The following is a 21112-nucleotide window of genomic DNA, read 5'->3' on the forward strand; positions in this document are numbered from 1 at the left end:
AAAGGAGGCCGTGGTCAACCACGCTGGGAAAACTCCATATAGCCTGTCCTCCTCTCAAAGATACATGGTGCATGCAGGCATATTCAATGTTCTGAAGAGGACCGCGAGAAAGTGAAAGGAGCCAAGGGAAACCCCGCTAAAGTAGAGGCGGGAGGCCAGAAGGGGGACATACCACTCGACAGTAGTCGCAGAAGAACCATCACTTAGAGACCCCAGCAGAGGCCCCCGCCACAGGAGGGAATCATGACTACAGACTGAACAGGGAAGGACGCACGCCGCTTCTCCGATGAGAAATCCACGACCCCAGCAACTCAGCCAGTGAGGAACCACCCTCACCTTGAACTCCTGCCTTTCTCCAGTGGACTTCGGTTCAGGACATCCCTTCCCAATGTCCTCTTCCTTCTCCATAAAGTCATGCTCCTCTCCTTTCTTTGTTGGACTTGCCTGTGGTTTTGCCGTAGCTTGCATGTCCAGAATTGCAATTCTCTGCTATTCCCGACTAAACCCGTTTGTGCTGGTAAAATAACTTTTATTATTATTTATTTATTTATTTAAAGATTTTTTATTTATTTATCTGAGAGAGAGAATGGGAGACAGAGAGCATGAGAGGGAGGAGGGTCAGAGGGAGAAGCAGACTCCCCGCCAAGCAGGGAGCCCGATGTGGGACTCGATCCCGGGACTCCAGGATCATGACCTGAGCCGAAGGCAGTTGCTTAACCAACTGAGCCACCCAGGCGCCCCAAAATAACTTTTATTTTTAAAGTTAACAAAAAGAACCTTATTTCTACCTTTATTTAACCAGTTAGTACTTCCTAAATCTATGGCACATACAAATTTCCTTAAGAGTTAGTGTTCCAAGAAATCCACTGTTATATTACTAGCAGGGAACAAGTAACTTGCCTAATTCAACCAGCCTCCAGCAGCCTGGAGCCTTAGACACACACCTTTCCTTGTTCGCTCCCTGCAGACAGACACAAGACCGCAATTCTGCTCCTCTCTCCCGTACCCCAGAGCCTGGAACCCATTGGAGTTGGACCCCCGTGCACAAGACCCACAGAGGCTCCAAGCATTGAAAACGGCTCCTGGATAGACTGTGGATAAAAATCTATCAACTCTAACCCATTTAATTACTCCCAGTTCAAGAACTGGGATTAAATTTATTTTTATGGCTACACTGTAAGTCTCTGAAAATCCTAGTCTTGAAAGAGCATCACCGACAACCCTCACTTAATCGTTCTGGTAGATCATACGTAAAAACAAAAGAGAGCTAAAAAAAAATCATTCCGTGTTAGTGAGCAGATGTCTAGCCCATTTGCAATTAATACGACCCACTTCCATACAATCAGGCTGCTTAAAATTCCTGGAACAAGATGTAAAAGTTAAGATGCAAATGTTCTGATTTTAATGAGAATGAATGGAAACTATAAAATCCTCTCTCCCTTTGAGGGTAGGTACAATCTACATATAAGTCCCAACTGCACACTAAATTTATCAACAAAACAATCATTTGATAGAGGCTGTGTGAAAGAAGAAAATAGAATCGGGAAAGTCAGGAGTATATTCAGAAAGCACTGCCTACCAAAATTAAATGTTATCAAAACCATCATTCTTTAAGAAGCTTTAAAGAAAACTGGAAGCATTTCAATGCATTTCCCCCAGTTACCTGCCTGTACTGGGAGCTTCCTGTATTTCTTTGAATCCATGGGACCTCTTCATGGACAGTAAGAGAGTGACAGAAAGACCAGGACTGTGGCGCTTCTTGGATCTTGGTTCAAACCCCAGCTCTACCACTTAATGTGACCTTGAACACATTATCTAACCTTCTGGGTCTCAGTGTTCTTGTCTATAAAATGGCAGTAACATCTTGCATTGAGGGGCTGGTTGGGAAAATCAAATCACTAAGCATTCAGAGATGCAGGGCCAAATAGAGGAGCACACAGCGGGTACATCACGTGGTAGCAGTGATTAGAATTATATTCACGATGGTGGCAAGGGCACGCTGTTCTAGGGTCACAAGTCTCACGTGTGAGTTTTATTTCTCCCTGTATAGAAAGCTTTTCTGTCAGCTCACCAAAATCTCACCCCTTCCTTGATGGTCCAGTTGTGATGTCTCTCCTGCAGTCTGTATTTTCACTGGGCAGCAGGGAGTGGGTTTCTCAAGGCGTGAGTCCCACCCAACTCCTTCGGAATCAGATGCCCAACCCTGCTTCACCCTGTGAGCACCGGGATGAAACTGATGTTTCCAACAAGCACCGGGGACTCCAGCGATTCTCTGAACACTGGTGAGGTGCTTACCAAGGGCAGTATTCAAGTCAGTCTTTGCTGAATTAAAACAAACAAACACAGAACTTGAACTCTCCTAGCAGCTATTTGTGCTCCTTGTGTTCATCCGTTAGTTCAACAGCTATTAACAGGTGCCTCCTCGGGGCTGGGCACAGCTCTGAGCCTGCGAAATAGAGGAGTGTTTCTGTAACATTATTGTTTTCCTGGAAGACCTCCCCGTCTAGTGGGGGATTTGTTCAAGGCTGAGAGAGGACAGGCAGGCACCAGGCACTGAGCCCCGCCTTTCATCTTTTATGACTGGTGCAAGCTCTGTGGAAACCAGGCACTCAAGAAGTTTTCGGTGACAATGGTGAACAAAATCAAGATGCGGAGGCTTCAAAAGCACAGTAACATTCTAGAGATTCGGTGGCAGCTCAGAAGCACCCAGAAACGAGAAGCTATGTAGGATAGCACTTTGGAGTCAAACCGATAGAGGTTAAACCTCAGCTTTGCCACTTATTTGCTACATGCCTCTAGCAACTTACGTTGCTTTTCGGTGCAGTACCTACCTCCGAGGGCTGGTGTGGGTTACACTGCAAACAGCACGTTCATGTACTTCAAAATGCTTACTTAGGGCACTCAGCATGTGCTAGGCACTGTTCTAGGCACTGGGGATACAGCAGTGGCCAAAACAAGGTCTCTGCCTTCACAGAGCTCATATTCCAGTGGGTGGAGATCGACAAGAAGTTAATACCATGCCATATGGTGAAAATGCTATGGAGAATAATAGAGCAGAGGCAGAGACAGAGTGGCTGTGGGTGGGTAGGGTGCTATTTTAAAACAGTGTGTTCACGCAAGACCCAGGAACCTTCAGGAAGTGAAGGAGAGAGCCAGGGGCAGAGGGCATAGTTGGTGCAAAGGCCCTGAGGCAGTGGCAGCCCTGATGTACTCTAGAAGCCACAAGAAGGCCAGTGTATCTGTCGTGGAGTGAGCCAGGGGCAGGTGGTAGGAGATGGGGCCTGACGTAACATGGGAGAAAGGGGCGGTACGCGGTGGACCTTAGAGATCATGCGAAAAGGTCTCTAAGTGTGATGGGAAGCTGGCAGAGTCTTCTGGGCAGTCTCCAGCTGCACGGTGTAGAGATGACAGAGATGCCAGGGCAGAAGCAGACAGGCCAGTTGGGAGGGTGCTGCAATAATCCAGGTGAGAAAGAAGAGGCAGGGGAACTCTGAGGATTCCGGTCTGGGCAACAGGTAGAAGGGAGATGTCACTGACTGACGCAGGGGCCACTGCTCACGTATCAAGTGCGGAAATCAAGTGTAGACGTCAGCAGATGTGGGGATTTGAGGCTGAAGCCCAGGGGAAGACCTGGACTAAGGGTGTCAAGTTGGGGATCATCTGCTAACAGAACATCTTTAAAACCATGGGGTATCTGAGGTCATCTAGGGAATATGAGTAGACAGAGGAGGGATCAGGTCCAAGAACTGAGTCCCGGGACACAGTGACGCTTTGGGAAGAGGAAGAGGAATCCGCAAAGACTGAGAACCAATACGCAGGGAAAGGAGGGGAGATCCTAAAGGAACAGGAGTGGCTATGATGAAAGGCGAAACCCAACCAAGCCCCCACGTGGGTAAACCTCCCACTTAACGAACCGGAGATAGGGTATTTTATGTCCTGTAAAATAAACAAGCAGCCACCTTAAAAAAAAGCTGACACAAAGACCATCACCGTATAATTTTAGCTAGAATTATAAGGCAAGAATGAGGGGCAAAAACAGAAGTATTTTCATGTTTAAAAAAGGTCCCACATGATCACAAAGGATTTCTGAACAGAAACAAAGAAATTTTCTTATTCACAATGTTTGTGATCGATGGTCATCACGGTAACTACGTCATGAACATCTATGAAATGCCATGATCTTCACCAAAGGTCCAGCAGAAATCACTGCATGCTACCTGGATTAACAGTAGTAGTGGAGGCAGAGGTGGTAGAAGAGGTAGAGCTCACAACAACCCCACAAGAGAGGACTCTGAGCGGCTCCGGGTGGCAGGGTAAATGACGGCACGGAGTCCAGGGGACGCTCAGTGTCACGTGGCCAGCAGCAGTCCAGCCAGGAACTGGACCCCTGTGCGGGCTCCAGAGCCACATCCTCACTGGTGTTTGCTGAGGGGCTGGGTTAGTGATGGTGATGACCACCACTGCTCTGATAAGTGCACATAGCACAGTTCATTCAATTAACTGTAATTAAAATGAAACATAATATAGTTTATGTAATTAATAATACTGTAGACCATATTAGTGTAGACTCATATTCATCTTTTAATCCAATTGCCAATGGAAATGGATTTTGTATGTCACTTTTATTAGAATCGAGCAACTGTTTTATCTCAACGCCCAGACAAAAGGAAAAGATTAACTGGAGGAAAAATCAACTGTGTAGATTGAGATTAGAGAATAAAGTAAAATGCCAAGATAAACTGCTTTTAAAATCAGTTGAAGATTTAATATAGCTCTGGAAGGTTTCAATTATTTACATGCCTGGTCTATGCAGTGTATATCTGGGCTAATGAGATTCAATTGCTGTGTATAAATCTGAAACAGGACAACCCAATTGTCTAAAGGAAATAGCAGCTTGGGCTCCTGTGTTAATAACTCTTCAAAACAAAGATTATGACTCGGGAAGAGTAACATCATTTTTGCTTCACATTACTGATTGCAGTGGGCACTGAGAGGAATGGCTCCATTTGGTCAAATACAAACTCTGAGACAAGGTGCAAGGGATTCAGAGAATCTATTTATCAGTATTGTTGTTCTTCTAGTAACAAGACCAACAATAATAATTTACATTGTCTCTTTGTCCTATGGTGATTACGAAGCCCCAAGGGAATCCTCCTTCTTTGTAAAGTTCCCCAAGTCTAGTATCGAGAGCCATGTAATGTCACATAATGACGTGGACACACAGATGCTCACAGGTAATTGGCCAGATCACAGCACTTCCCCTTTAGGGTTTTCAGGAGGGCTTTGTGCATGTACCAGATGATACTGTAGGTACTGTCATGTGCATTTTAAAGCAAAGCGACCCATTTCAGATCGATCCATGGCATCTCTGTACACAGTATATTCCTTTAATATAGGCATAAACAGGGCGTGGGAGCACAAAGGAAGAAACCATCTCAGCCTGAAGTAAGGGTGGACTTCTTGAAAGGTAACATTAGAGTTACCAATCTTAAAGAACATATAGCAGTTTTGCCAGAAAGGGCAGGAGGTGGACAAGAACACCACAGGCAGAAGGAAGGACAGGCACAAAACACAGAAGCAAATGGGCATGGAGTATCTGGAGGCTCTGTGGTTCCCAAGGAGTCTCTGGAAATGAGAAGGTATTTGCACTTGTCACAGTAAGTGGAGGACAGCTACTGGCATTTAACAGCTTGGGGCCAGGGACACTAAAACTTCTGCCATACATGGGCCAGTTCCATACCCCGAGGAACCATTCCATCTAAAATGCCAATGGTGCCTCCACTGGGAGCACTAGAGAGCACTGAGAATGCCCAGGCAGAGGGGAGAGAGGTGGGGGGAGGAGGGGCGGAAAGGTAAACTGAGGCCAGGTTATAGAGACCACACAGGCTTCCCTACAGAGGAGGGCTTATATATCCTGCAAGCGATAAGAAGCCAACAGAGTAGGACATGGGCATGGTGAGACCTGCCCTTTGGGATGATCAGTCAGATGTGGAAGATGGAGAGGAGGCAAAATGTCCAGAAACAAGGAGACTGGGAGACCAACTGGATGGCTATGGCAAGAGTTCCGGCAACAGAGTGGAGAGCAGGGGGGATGGGTGGAGGGGCTGGCTGGAAGACGCCAGACAGGACTGACAAACAGCGCATCAGGAATGTGCATGCGGCATTCTGCATGTATGGGGATGGCTCGCTGCTTGACATGACAGTTCGGAGTTATCTTTTCCATGGTATTTGATCAGTTAAGTATTTGTTACAAGAATGAAGTAAGTATTGGAACAGAGAGCTGTCACACTGGGGGCAGGGTGTAAGACGAGGAGTCTGGAAATCGGGTACCCTGAACTAAGACCCACCACTTAGCATTGAATCCGACTGAATTAGACAATTAAAAAAAAAGTTACAGTAGTTGTGGTATAGTGCATTCCCTCAACCCACCGTTCACCCTGCCTCACAAAGGTAGGTGCCACCTGTTTCTACCAGACATTCATTTCATATAATGCATTCAAAATATTTTTAAAGTAAAACCCAACTCCAAATAGCTTTCTCCAACATTTATATTCACTATTGTAAATGCCAGCTTAATGAAATATACCTGTTAAGGTTGATGGAATATGCTTCCTAATATTTGGGGGGGCAAATGCAATTGACATGTGTTGAGGGAAGTTGTAGATGTGAGTTCTGGGCTTTAAAGGGTATCCTTAGAAATGGCAGAACCTGATGACTACTGGCATACTGGTATTTTGGGGTGTGGTTCTGGGGTGCCTCACTGGGCTTCCGTTAATTTAGACTATTTTTAGGGAATCAGGGAAACTATCAAACTAAACACACACTCAGATGACAGATATAAGTGCACCACTGCCACTGGGAATGACTATGCTGAATTAATAGCTACAGAAACTAAAGACGAAACATATACTAGGAAATGGTACTTGAAAACAAGAAGGAAGGAAGGAAAGAAACAGTATAAACTGCTCTTTGAAATTAGTTCTAAGAAAAAAAATGCTTGTGGGACGCCTGGGTGGCTCAGTTGGTTGGGCGACTGCCTTCGGCTCAGGTCATGATCCTGGGGTCCTGGGATCGAGCCCCACGTCGGGCTCCCTGCTCCGCGGGAAGCCTGCTTCTCCCTCTCCCGCTCCCCCTGCTTGTGTTCCCTCTCTCGCTGTGTCTCTGTCAAATAAATAAAAATCTTAAAAAAAAAAAAAAGAAAAAAAGAAAAAAAGCTTCTGTCAGAAAATTATATCACTAAAAAAAATGTTTTTAAAGGCTTAGTTGTCAGAAAACTGAAAACCGGATTTAATGCCCAAGCATTTTTTTAAGCTTCTCCGCTCTGGTGCCTGAAAGTATCAAACCCGTCTGCTTCCTATGCATGGCCCGCATGGCTAACTGCAGTACTTCTGGCGCTGCGCTATTATAACCTGGAAGCCACCCGAAACTCACCCGGAAGCGAGTACAAGTGTAAGATGTACTCAGTATAAAACGAGAGGACGCAGAGTAGAAGCTGCATCAGCAGATGACCGACCAGGTAACCTAAAGAGACAGGACTGGGAGCTCTAGCTGGGGTTTAAGACCAGTGTAATTAGCCTTTTCCGGGCACCAGGCGCCTTTTCTAATGGAAGCCACAGCCTCTGTCCCTCAGGAAGAGGCACAGAGGTAAGTGCATCTACACACACAAAAACTGCAGAGATTTCTGGAAGCCTATCCATCACCTCCCAGGGGGTCATGGACCAAGGTCAGGATCCCTGCCATTACAGCACCAGCTAATTTTAGAAGATTAAGTAGAAACAGGATAGGGAGCGCCCACAAAACGACATCTGTATGTTTTAACAGAATACTGAATCTACACAGAACTTAAAATCACATGCTTTCAAAGCTGAAGCCAAGTATATTTAGCAGAAGCACACACATACTTTGCCTAAGAAACCTCAAATCAAGTGGGTCCAGAAAAATTACTGAGGCCACGACCCCTTCCCTATTATGTCCCTAGCGTAGTTTCCCATTCCTGCGGTGCTGAGTCCCAAGTTCATCTCTGGCAATAGGGAGGCTGGATACTCCAAGTGGCACCCCGAGCACGCAGGAGCTTCAGGTGATCTCTCACAAATGAATGAAAGTTTGAACTCTTGAGTCAGACAGATTAGAGTCCGACCTGTCACACTGTCACTAACGATTGGTGATTATCTTTCAGTTGTGTGCCTTGAGCCACCCAGCACCTGGGGTCCCAACTGGGGGTGAGGTGGCAACGTGTAAAGAAAGGAACTCAGGCCCGGCACAGAGAACATGCTTAGCACATGAGGAAATTTATGGAAGAAATATCTAGTATTAGGACAGCCTCTCTGTGCCCAATGAATTCTATACCAAAAAGGACAGTGTTTCTTTTACAAGTTTTAATCCTAGAATCATGCATGATTACATAAATGCTTATTTATTATATGAAACATTAACATGGTTCTGAAAGTCAAAACTATACAAAAGGTACATTCAGAGCCGTATCACCTCTCCCCACACACATCCGACCTACTCTCTGCCCACGCAACTCTCTCCCTGATTTCTCTGTGTGTTTCCCCTTAGAGATGAGCAGATGATGGTTATTTGATATCCTCTCTTTCTTACCAAGAAGGAAGCATATTAAAGAACACTCTTGCACTTTGCTTTTTTGCTCCCAACAATAGATCCTGGAAATCACTTCATAGGAGTCAGAGGTCTTTTGCGTTCTTTTTTAAAGATGAAAACAGGAATGGCGTGGCCCCTCAGTGTGGTTGTGTCCTAATTTATGCAGCCCCTCTCCTTTGCTAGGGCACGGAGGTCATTTCCAGGGTTTTGCAATTACAAACGAGCTGCGATTCATAAGCCTGTGGACGTGCATGTTCGTACTATAGGAGGTACGTGAGCGGTGTAACTTCCTGGAGTAGCGCTGCTGGGTGAAAATACAATGCACGCACAGTTGTGTTAGACGTTGCCAAAGTCCCCCCAAAGGGGCTGCACTGCTCTGCGTTCCCACCAGCAATGTACGGTGGTGTGTGTTTCCTTGGGGGCTTACCAAGAGAATGTGTTGTGATCCTTTTTTAATTTTTGCCAGTCTGGTAGTGAGAAGTGGCACCTCAGTGAGGTTTTAATTTGCATTTCTCTACTGATGGGTAAGGGTATCTTTTCCTGTGTAAGTACCATTTTTATGTCTTTTGGGGGGGCATGAATTGTCTACCCCCCCACTTTCTACCCCATTTTGGGTCTTTTCCTCTTTATTTTTTAAGATTTAAAAAATGATCTTAGGGATGTTAGCTCCGTATCTATAATACATGTTGCAAATACTTCCTCCCCAACTGCCGGTTGCCTTGACTTTACTATGATGTTTTTGGCCACCTAAAAGCTTTTTCCTTTCTATGACTGAAGCCCTGTCAATTTGAGATGCTACCCTTATCTTACGCTAAAGTTTCATATGTAGTTGAGTCTACCTCTTGCCTATTTTATTCTACTAGCCTGTTTGTCTACGGATAAGCCAATACCACACAGTTTTAATTAGAGAAGCTTTAGAGTATGTTTCAATGCCCAAGAGACAAGTTCTTTTTTGGTGTCTTCCTATCCTCTCTTCCATGTGAACTTTAATTAATCAACCGAAAAAAATCTTTTAATGACTGCATTAAATTCATTCATATTTACTGATATATATGGTCTCAACTTAGTTACATAATCACATAGTTATCATGTGTACTATCTTTCCAATGCTTCCTTCTCTGAGTGATGTTGTCTTTGCTTGCTCACTCAGTTACTGATTGATGGATTGTATTCAGGAAGGCTTATATTTTTGTTCTCATGCTGACCCAGTCTGCTTACTTTGTACCTATATATTTTAATGCCCGTAGACTCCCATTTTTCTTAGATAGCATCTCGTTTATCAATTTTTAATGGTGTCCTTCCATGCTCATCTATCACACACACAAATAGTCTTGCATCAACAACTGAACACATCGCATGCTCACTGTCAGTCCTTAGGCTTGGGCTCCCCAATCAGCTCTTGGGTGGATGTAGCTCATTCTCTGGCAGATTCCACAAGATGGGCTGACAGGCAGAGAATTCTTGTATGTTAAAAATGGTTTTTCCGGGCCTTGCTACTTGAAAGACACATATATCCTTGATTCATGCTTTCTTTGAAAATGCCACTCCATCACTGCTTTGCTTTATGTATTGTTTTTGAGACACCTGATGCCAGTCTAATTCTTTTGCCTTGTAAGTTATTGGATTTTTTTTTTTTTTTTTTTGCTTAGAAGCTTTGAGGATTTTTTCCCTCTATCTTTGAAGTCTGCCAGCATTACTAGAATGTATCTTAGACTTGATTGTTGCTGGTCAATTTTCCTAAGCATCCGGTGAGCCCTTTCGATGTGCAGATTCAGCCCTTTTTTAGCTTAGAAATTTTCTTACAGTCTTACATATTGAGACCGTTTGTTCTATTCTTTCATTTTTCTTCTCCACAGACTGATTATATACATGTTGTATCTTCTTTGCCTGCCTCTCACTTCACCACTTCCCTCTGACCCAGTCTGCTTATTTGTTTTGGTGTCTGTCATTCTCCCGGTTGTTTCCCTGCCTTTCCTCCATGTTCTCTATTAAACTTCATGTGATTATCTTCTTCCTCGAACATCTTGAAATTTAGTCTTAATTTCTGAGACAGTTTTATCATTTTCTCCCAAGTATACTAAATCCTTTCCATTTCATTTCTGTTCTTAATTTCTGATTCAAGGGCATTTTAAAAAGTCTTTTTCCCCAAACGCTTGAGGATATTAAAACCAGTTCGGAGTGCCATATTGCATAGTTTTCTTCTGCTTTGTGGTGTTTGTTTCCTTGGGGCTGTGGCATGTCTTCAGTTGAGGTGTTTATTTGCTCAACATTTCATTATGAAAAATTTCAAATATCTAAAAAGTCAGAAGAATTGTAGAGTGAACATCCATATTCCCATGAGCTAGATTCTGTAATTGTCATTTCATTCTCCTAGCTGTATCACAGATTCATCCATCTATCTATTCATCTTTCAACCCATCTTATTTCTTTGATGCATCCAAAAGTTGCAGTCATTAGTATACTTCATCCCTAAACACTTAGGCAAGCACATCTTTAAGTAGAGTTTAACATTTATTTAAAATTTGAGGTAAAATTTGCCTACAATGAAGTGTATATAACTTTAGTGTACCATTCTCTGAATTCTGAAAAGTGCATACAGCCATAGAAATCACATCTCTATGAAGATACAGAACACTTGCCCCACCACAGAAAGTTCCTTCATGCCCTTCCCAGTTGATGCCTGCCCCATCCCTCCCAGGGGAATACTGTTCTGCTTCTATCCACCTTAGTCTTGGCCTGTTCTAGAACTTCATGTGATGCAACTACACAGTGTGTCCTGTTCCATGAGGCATTTTCCCCTCAGCAAAGCTTAACAGCGAGTACACGGTGATATAGCGCCCTAGGATTTGTTTGCATTTTCTTTTCTTTCTTTCTTTTTTCTTTTAATCACATATAGTTTGGAGTGTGGACATTCTTGGTCTTCTAGTTGTGCTTACTGTGTGGTTTCTGTATTTGTATTTGTTTTGTTTTTCTGTACTGTTTGGAGAATTTGTGGAGAGACTTGCATTTGGACGGCCATCCACAGTGTTTCTGATTGTGAACATGCTCAGACACAAAGGAAGAGAGACTGCTTAATAACTACCCAGATTAAGAAATGAAAGATTTTGCCACACCTGCTTTACCTATCCCTCCCCTTCCTCTGTTGCAATGTTTTAAAGCATAGCTCTTATATCAAGCTGTGTCAGCTCTACAAACTGCAGTGCTCACCTCTAAAACACAGACCTTTTGTTTCACGACTATGAGGTCATTATCACCCCTAACAAAATTACCCCAAGTTCCTTGGTATCAGTTGAAATGGAGACCATGTGCAGATCACTTGGATTGCTTACGAAAATCTTCTCTTACAGCTGGTTTGTTGAATCAGGACCCAAACAAGGTCCACACCGCACATGCTGCTGTTGAGCCTCTTCAGCATTCTGTCCTCCCTGTTTTCTCCGTCACTGACTCTGTTGAAGAAACAGAACTGTCCTGTATAATGTCTCCCATCCCTTTGCCTTATACTTTTTGACTTTTTTTTTAAACCTCAAAGTTTTTTATCACTAATAAATTTCCATTCATATCATTGCCATTGCAACAAACATTTCTGGAACCACCTTTTTGAAATTTAGTTTGATATACTGCTTTGAATATGCTTAATAGTTGAATATACTTCTCCCTGAAGTAGCAGTTCTCAAACATTTTGGTCTTGGGACCTCTCTACACTCTTGAAAATTACTGAGGACCCCAAGTAACTTCTGTTTCTGTGGGATACAGCTACCAATATTTACCATTTTAAAAATAAAACAGAAATGTTTGAAGACTACTGGAGCCAATCAATAGGTGTCAGTGTGATGACATCATCTTATATGTGTAGAGGTTCTGGAAAACTCCACTGTGAATGTGTGAGTAAACAAGAGTAAGAAAGGAGAGCGATGTTTTAGTATTGCCATAAAAATCGTTCTGACTTTAGACTTCCTGAAAGGGTCTCTGACCCCTTGTTGCCCAACCATTATCGGGAGCTGCTGCCACAAAGAATGGATTTGATCTTTGGAAACGTCTTTTGGAACCAGGTTTGGTAAAGCAATTTTGATGTGTCCAAAATGAAGGAGAACTATAAAAGTGGATTTAGAAATTTTTTTAAATTTAATTAACATATAGTGTATTATTAGTTTCAGAGGTAGAATTTAGTGATTCATCAGTCTTATATAACATCCAGTGCTCATAATATCAAGTGCCCTCCTTAATGCCCGTCACTCAGTTACCCCTCCCCCCCCCACCTCTCCTCCAGCAACCCTCAGTTTCTTTCCTAGGGTTAAGAGTCTCTTACAGTTTGCCTCCCTCTCTGTTTTTATCTTATTTTATTTTTCCTTCCCTTCCCCCACCATGTTCATCTGTTTTGTTTCTTAAGTTCCACATATGAGTGAAATCATATGGTATCTGTCTTTCTCTGACTGGCTTATTTTGCTTAGCATAATACCCTCTATTCCGTCCACGTCATTGCAAATGGTAAGATTTCATTCTTTCTGATGGCTGAGTAATATTCCATATACACACACACACACATATATATACACATACCACATCTTCTTTATCCATTCATCTGTTGATGGACATCTGGGTTCTTAACATAGTTTGGCTATTGTGGACATTGCTGCTATAAACATTGGGGCGTATGTGCCCCTTCAAATTACTGTTTGCATCCTTTGGATAAATACCTAGTAGTGCAATTGCTGGGTCGTAGGGTAGTTCTATTTTTAACTTTTGGAGGAAACTCCATGCTGTTTTCCAGAGTGGATGTACCAGCTTGCATTCCCACCAACAGTGTAGGAGGGTTCCCCTTTCTCCACATCCTCACCAATGTCTGTCATTTCCTGACTTGTTCATTTTAGCCATTCTGACTGGTGTGAGGTGGTATCTCATTGTGGTTTTGATTTGTATTTCCCTGATGCCGAGTGACGCTGAGCATATTTTCATGTGTCTCTTAGCCATTTGTACGTCTTCTTTGGGAAAATGTCTTTTCATGTCTTCTGCCCATTTCTTGACTGGATTTTTAAATAAATCTTATAAAACGGCATTAAAAAAAAAAGCGCATTTAACAAAGAATTCCAATAATGTTCTGTGCTGTGACAAAAAAGCTGACACACGGGTGGAGTTTCCAAAAGCGACTGCTGGGAGTCACAGAACTTCAGCACCGGATGATCTTCAGAAATCTGAAGTTCAACCAAAGTCACTACCTGAATCTTTGTATGTCTGGGTAAGACATGTTTTGCTACTTTGGGGTTGTTGGTGGGGTGTAAATGAGTGCAACCACCTAGGAAAACCCTTTGGCGTTTTCATGGGCAGTCTGGGTGCCCTAACTCAGGCTTTCTCTGCTTTGGCACTTTGATTTTGGGCTGGATGACCCTTTGAGGTGGGGGGCTGCCCTGCTCACTGTAAGATGGCTAGCAGTGGTTCTGGGCTCTACCTCCTAGATGCCAGCAGCACCCCTCCCCCCGAGTTGTGACAAGTAAAAATGTTTCTAGACTTTACCAAATATCCCTTGGGAGGCAAAAATCACCCCAGCTGAGAACCACCACCCTAAACTGAGCACTCTGCTCCTAGGAAAAGCTCCAGGAAAAACTTGAGCCCAGGGTCCCAAGGATATGAACAAGAATGTTCAAAGCAGACTGTTTATAGTATAAAAACCAAAACCAGGAACAAATCAATGACCACTAATAGAAAAAAGGATAACTAAATTAGCATATATTCATATAATGGAGTATTTCATATTAGCAAAATGAGTAAGCTATAGCTAAACCAACTATTTGAATGATATCAAGGAAAAAAAATGTTGAGTGAAAAAATTATGTCCCTGAAGACAACGTATGATATCTTTTAAAAATAATTAATTACAACAGGTAAAATTAAAGAATATATTATTTAAGAATAGATACATACGTGTTAAAGCTTCCCTCGTAACAGGGCCGGGAAGAGAACGAAACACGAAGGGAGGGCTGACAGCTCCCTACGGGGCAGAGGCAGGGGACAGGAGGGGCTGCTCGCTGGGTGTACACGTTGCAGATAAATTCTAGCTCTGGGGTTGGGTGGTAGGTTCACAAATGTTCACTATATTATTAAAGAAATATGAATGCCTAGATGCCTAGATCAATGACGACAAGTGTGTCATGAATCAAGGATCATGATCAATTCAATTCTACACCTAAGGTTAAGATAAAATTTAAAAAATCCCAGCCCTCCACATTGTCTGTGAGTCTGGTCCACCGCGGTGTGGCTTCTGCGGTCTCATCTCCTCCCCTGGCTCCCAGCACTCCAGCCATCCTTGCCTCCTTGGTTTTATCCGAACACACACACACCGTCATCCCGCTAGGGTCTTTTGTACCTGTGCTGCCCCTCCTGGACCCATCAGCACCTCGGCCCACTTCCAGCAGGTGCCTACTCATAGAGGGCTTCCCTGACCCCCAGCCCCACTCCCACGGCACCCCTCTCTCTCTCCAGCCCCTGCCCTGCTTCCTTCCCCCTTAGCCTTATCACCATCTACCATCATATGATGCAACAACTGGCTGGTGTCCCGTCCATTTCCCATTCCACAACACAGCCTCCACGAGTACATGGACCTCAGTCAATGCTGAGCAGCACCCACGACCATGCTTTTCTCTCCTGGTGCCCAGAGTATTTACTGAGGGAGTGAATAAATGCTTTAGGAACCTAGCTCATAAAACAGTCTGACGCCAGGGCTGGGACTTCTCAAACAGACTGGCCTTCGCTGGAACTTCAAGGGTACAAAGGGTTGGAATACTGGTTCTCAAAACTTGCTGCACAGATTACCTGAGGCTTCGGTGGGGCACCTGTCAGCTGTGCCTCTTGGGCTCTATCCTGGACCTACAGAATCGGAATTTCTGTGTTGTCTGCCAGGGATGTGCATTTCCCACACACTAGACTGGTGATTCTTGGGTCTACTATAGTTTGAGAACTATGGAACCCAGTGGAGAAATTGAAGTCCAGAATAGTTAAGCAGGTTAGCTGTTCAACAGTCTTTCCCACTGCGAGAGCTTCTGATAGGGCAAAATGAGATAATGTGTCTGAACGGTTTAAAAAAGATGTGTCATTCAAAAGCAAGGCATGAATATGTTAAAGAAATTAAAGCTTAGTTAAAATGTGTATTTAGAAAGATTGATAAATGAGTTTTCTCTCTTATAAATCATATAACATAAAGATTAATTTATAAAATACCAAGGTATATTTCAAATATCATGGTTGAGGCGTCATCTTTTCTTCTTTTCTATGTTCGTATACCTAGTGAATCAGTCAAAACTTGTAGATTAATATTTTAAATGCCAAAAGAAGCCAGCTGCTTGTTCTAGTCTCTGACTCAGTTAAACTCTTACAATATTTTGACTGTTTGAAGAAAATTAATAATGGGATGTTAGGTGGTAGATTAACTGAAACTAAATATCAACATAGCTAGATTTATTTTTGGATGGCTGAGCTCATCCCTTCAAAGAACGGAAACAGGATTTATTATATCATGAGTTATTAACTTACACAACACCAAAACAGCCCCCACCACCCCCCAACAGAGCAGAGAGCCAGCCACAGTGTATTTAAAGATTATGTAAGAGGCTGAAACTTTATATTTCCTATCAGCTAGGACGTGGTGTTTAGAGGATACAGCCAGTTACCTAAGGCTCACAAAGATGCCAGAAGAAGTTAAGGCGATAACTGTTCTGACAGCTCTGGCATCAGACTAGTACCAATGCTGACTGCCTCTTCCCTGAGCAGCAGGTCCCACTGCAGCCAAGATGGACAAACTGATACCTATGGAAGAGAAAGATGCTTTTGTCTGTCATCCGCGTATCTATGCAGCAAACCCTCCCTGAGCACCTACTGGTCCTCCCTTCCCTCCTCTAGCTCCCCCTCCCACGCATGCACTATCTGGGGGTCCGCACATGTGAAAGGGATACGTGTATATGCTTCAAGTCAAACGCAGTGCCCAGGCCGGAAGCTGGGCACTCCTAATGGTTCTGATGGGTTCTGAAGCCCTGATGCCTCCAGCCAACAAAGAAAGGTTGGTTTTGCTTTCGATGAGCCAAGCTGGCCCCAACCCCCTAGAAAAGTACCAAATTACAGCCTCCCTTTTCCCCTTCTACACTGATGTTAGACTGTGGCTCCCAATGACAGATCTTCGTACATCTGAGGCACTCTGCTGCTGCTTCTTGGCGTGGTGGGAGTGGGCGGGGGATCAGAACGGATCGCCACGCCTGCCTTTTGTTCACAGTACGCTCTGGAGTTCGATGACTTTACGCCGTTTTACTACGTATGTGCACAAAGATATCCGCCCCCCCCCCCCCAAGCTGGTATTCATACACCCAAACTGGAAGAGATCTATAACAAGTCAGCAGAATGTGCTGATCGCAGTAGATCATGCTGCACAGATTAACTGGAGCCGTTTCTGGGCCCCCAGAGTGTCCCCAAAGGACCGTCATCCTGCTCTGGACGCCCCTGGAGCTATCCTGGTTTTTGTCCCTCCTGGCAGATCAGCTCTACCTTCCAGTCTCTGAGCATCCAGCATCATTAGAAAGCAAAACAAAGACAAAAACCGAACCCTTTTCTTGCTTGAGTTAATCAGAGCAGGTTTCTGTTGACTGCACTCAAGAAAGCCTGGCTGACTCAGGAGGAGATGTCATTTTATTAAAAAGCACAGGTGCAATCTGCGCCTCGGTCAAGGCAGGTAAAAGGAGATGTCGGCAGAGACTACTCGTGTGTGTCCTGCTTCACCAGCCTTATCGGTCTGTCCTGGCCAGTCTCGCTCGTCTCCCGAAGCTTTCCAGAATACACTGTACTCCAGACGCATCTCCAGAAACCACTTCCAACTCTTGCCTACACCTCCCGCGGGGGTGCCCTCACTGCCTACAGTGCAGGTCCCAAACATTCTCCACTGAGGTCACGGGGAGCAGCTGCTGAGCAAGGGCAGGAGGGGAGGTGCTGATCCTGCTCCTCCGCCAGGTGAGCATTCCTTTCAGCCTCAGAGAAGGTGTCTGGGCGGCAGCAGCAAATGGGCCAGGGGTCTGCAACCTAATAAAATGCCATCTTGCGAAAGTAAAAGCCAAATCAAGCAGTTTTGTTAAAAGTATGATTACCCACCCAGCAATCTGATTCTGAATCAGATCTCCCACTGCTATTCCTATAAATATGCACCACCTTATGTGAATTCCTATGTCACCTAAGGAAGGTAACAACTGCTGGCTAGATGCATATAGTGTTCTGAATTAGCCACGCATGGGGGTAAAAATGCATATATAAAATGGGGTTCTTCCCTGAATTGAGCCCCTAAATTCCCTCATCGGTCTGTTAAAACAGCAGCTCCATGGGAAAGCAGACAGGGCTGACAGGTCCTTGTGAAATAAAAGCCCTCTTCCTCAAGTGGAAGTAACTCTAATATCTTAGACCTGTTTACCTATGATCCTGTTCCCTCTGCTCATTCCCTTCAATGCCAAATCCCTACCTCCATCATGAAATGGAAGCTCAATGACCCAGAAATAATTTGAACAAACCTATTTCACTGAGGATGCTCTCATTTTTATCTTCATTAACTCCTTGGTCCCTGTCAAGTATGCTGAAAGCAGGATTTATGTTTTAGCTGCTGGGCCTGGAGGATCTTAAAATTTAGACAATTTGTACATTTAACTGAGGCAAAAGATAGTGCATGTTTTGTAGACAGATACAAATTGTTTTCTTTTTCTATTAAAGAACACTGTATTAACTCATTCACTGTACTTTTTAACTGAAAGAATTTAAAGTAGCACGATACCCAATGTTCACTAATTTTTTCTCACAAAAGAAATAACACCCATTTGATAAGCCCACATCTCTTCCTTTCTTAAGAGAAAACCACACCCGCGCACACAGTAAGCCCGTTCTCCTCAGGTGAACAGCTGGAGGGATCGTGGCTCATCCTGGGTGACTGGCTCTTCATAAGATTCTGCAAAAGTAAAACGCTGAAGTATAGGGAGTTCACAAGAGGCCCCAAAGCAGCAGCAACTGACAAGACACAAAAAACACTCAGTCCTGAAGCTCACCTCCCTGATGCCCATGAAAAACCATCACTCTTGATTCGATTAATTCTGCTTTTTGTAAAATGTGGTGGCTCCTCAAAATCTGTGTTCAGAGAAGTATTCTTCAAGCACACATTATCAGAGTGCTAGAAAAGCTTCACATCCCTGAGGTGTCTATGCCTTTCTAATTAGTAATAAAACTTAGCATTTCTGTTCCACTATATTTCCCAATCACACCTGCCTTTGGTGAATTCATGCAAATGCAAACATCAGTGGTGCGGGTGTGAGGCCAACTTGCTCAGAGCAACTCAAAATCAAAACAACAAAATTGGAAATCATCAATGATAAGGTCTCAGAATACTTTCTTCAAATACATGATGGATTTTATAAGCGATTTTCCACAGAACCTGGTTCTATTTTTTTTTTTTTAGATTTTATTTATTTATTTATGGGGGGGGTGCGAGTGAGCAGGGGAGGGGCAGAGGGAGAGAGAGAATCTCAAGCAGACTCTGTGCTGAGTGTGGAACCCGACACAGGGCTCCATCTCACGACCCATGAGATCATGACCTGAGCCGAAATCAAGAGTCGGACGCTCAACCGACTAAACCACTCAGGCACCCTGAACCTGGTTCTATTTTAAGATGGTGTTTTTCTTAGCAGGATCCAATAGTTGGGCATTTCTTTCTTTTTTTTTTTTTTTTTTTTAGTTTTTTATTTATTTATTCATGAGAGTCAGAGAGAGAGAGAGAGGCAGAGGCAGAGGGAGAAGCAGGATCCCCGCCTAGCAGGAAGCCCGATGCGGGACTCGATCCCAGGACCCTGGGATCGTGACCTGAGCCGAAGGCAGACGCTTAACCATCTGAGCCACCCAGGTGCCCCTAGTTGGGCATTTCTTTGAGACAATATAAAAGATTCACCAAAACATCCTGAACTGACTTACAGGTGGAATGGTCTTACAGTGTATTTCCTCTCTAGGTCATTCTTACATGGCTCTGCAATTTCATTCAAAAGCCAAGTTTCAATGTGCAGAATTTTGAAACTACAGGATACCAGTGAAAAGAAATATGCTATTCACCATCAAACCGGGATTTAGTCTCCGTTCTCTAGATCCTACGACAGAGCCAGAGACAATGTTGAGGCTAGTCTTCTTCCACATGACCCTACAGACAGGTCAAGCAGAACTTACCAGAAGCATTGCTGATGTGCCATTGGGCCTGGATAAGTGGATGGACATTTCAGGAAACATCCTGTCAATGCGGCTGATCACATCATCAACATATCTAAGTGGGAAAAAGAAATGCACACAAATGAACTGGAACCTTAGTCAAAGAAACACAAATCTACAGTGTACTAAAGACTTCTCTCTTCAGCTGTTTATCAATGCAATATAGTCAAGAAGGCAAATGGGATTTATAAGTCTTTTTACAAAAAATACTACTCCCTTGTTCCTCCTTTTGCCTCTCATGGCCAACCAGTTTTTAGTGCTTTCTTCTGGTATTTACCTCCATATTTCTACATGATATGTTTTTAATGCTAGTTCTTGCTTTTTTATTTCATTTTTTTAAGCTTTTATTTAAATTCTGGTTAGTTAACATACAGTGTAATATCACTTTCAGTTGTACAATATAGTGATTCAACAATTCTGTACAACATCCAGTGCTCCTCACAACAAGAACATTCCTGAATCTCCATCACCTATTTCACCCATCCCCCCACCCACCTCCCCTCTGGTGACCAGCAGACCAGTGTATTCTCTATAGTTAGCAGTCTTTTTTTTTTTTTTGGTTTGTTCTCCTCTCTCCCCCCTCCCCCCTTTGCTCATTTATTTCTTAAATTCCACGTATAAGTGAAATCATATGGTATTTGTCTTTCTCTGGCTTACTTCACTTGGCATAATACTCTCTAGCTTCATCCATGTAGCTGCAAATGGCAAGATTTCATTCTTTTTTACATCTGAATAATATTCCTGTGTGTGTGTGTGCACAGGCATATTTTTTCTTTTATCCATTCTTTATCTGTTCATCAACTGATGGATACTTGGGTTGCTTCCGTAATTTGGCTATTGTAAATAATGCTGCTACAAACATTGGGGTGCATGTATTCCTTTGAATTAGTATTTTTATATTCTTTGGGTAAATATTTAGTAGTGAGATTACTGGATTGTAGGATAGTTCCTTTTTTTAACTTTTTGAGGAACCTCCATACTGTTTTCCAAAGTGGCTACACCAGTTTACATTCCCACCAACAGTGCAAGAGGGTTCCCCTTTCTCCACATCCTCACCAACACCTGTGTTATTGATTTTGGTCATTCTGACAGATGTGAGATGATATCTCATTGTAGTTTTGATTTGTATTTCCCTGATGATCAGTGATGTTGAGCATCTTTTTATGTCTGTTGGCCACCTGTATGTCTTCTTTGGAAAAATGTCTATTAATGTCTTCTGCCCATTTTTAAATTGGATTATTTCTTCTCTGGGTGT

General features: G+C 43.4%; 1 protein-coding gene across 8 annotated transcripts in view; it reads right to left on the reverse strand.

Annotated features, from left to right (window-relative positions):
• The window catches only part of MED27 (mediator complex subunit 27), a 200939-nt gene that overhangs the window by 45129 nt on the left and 134698 nt on the right, over positions 1–21112 (reverse strand). For all 8 annotated transcript variants that reach the window (XM_045883406.2, XM_064579670.1, XM_064579668.1 and 5 more), the window contains one exon: positions 19819–19912. In XM_045883406.2, coding sequence (XP_045739362.1) covers positions 19819–19912 — 94 coding nt within the window. The remainder of the gene's footprint in view (positions 1–19818; positions 19913–21112) is intronic.

The sequence above is a fragment of the Mirounga angustirostris genome, unplaced genomic scaffold (genome assembly GCF_029215605.1).
Source record: "Mirounga angustirostris isolate CCGP_5_RB_7025 unplaced genomic scaffold, mMirAng1.0.hap1 SCAF_15, whole genome shotgun sequence".
NCBI classification, from domain to species: Eukaryota; Metazoa; Chordata; class Mammalia; order Carnivora; family Phocidae; genus Mirounga; species Mirounga angustirostris.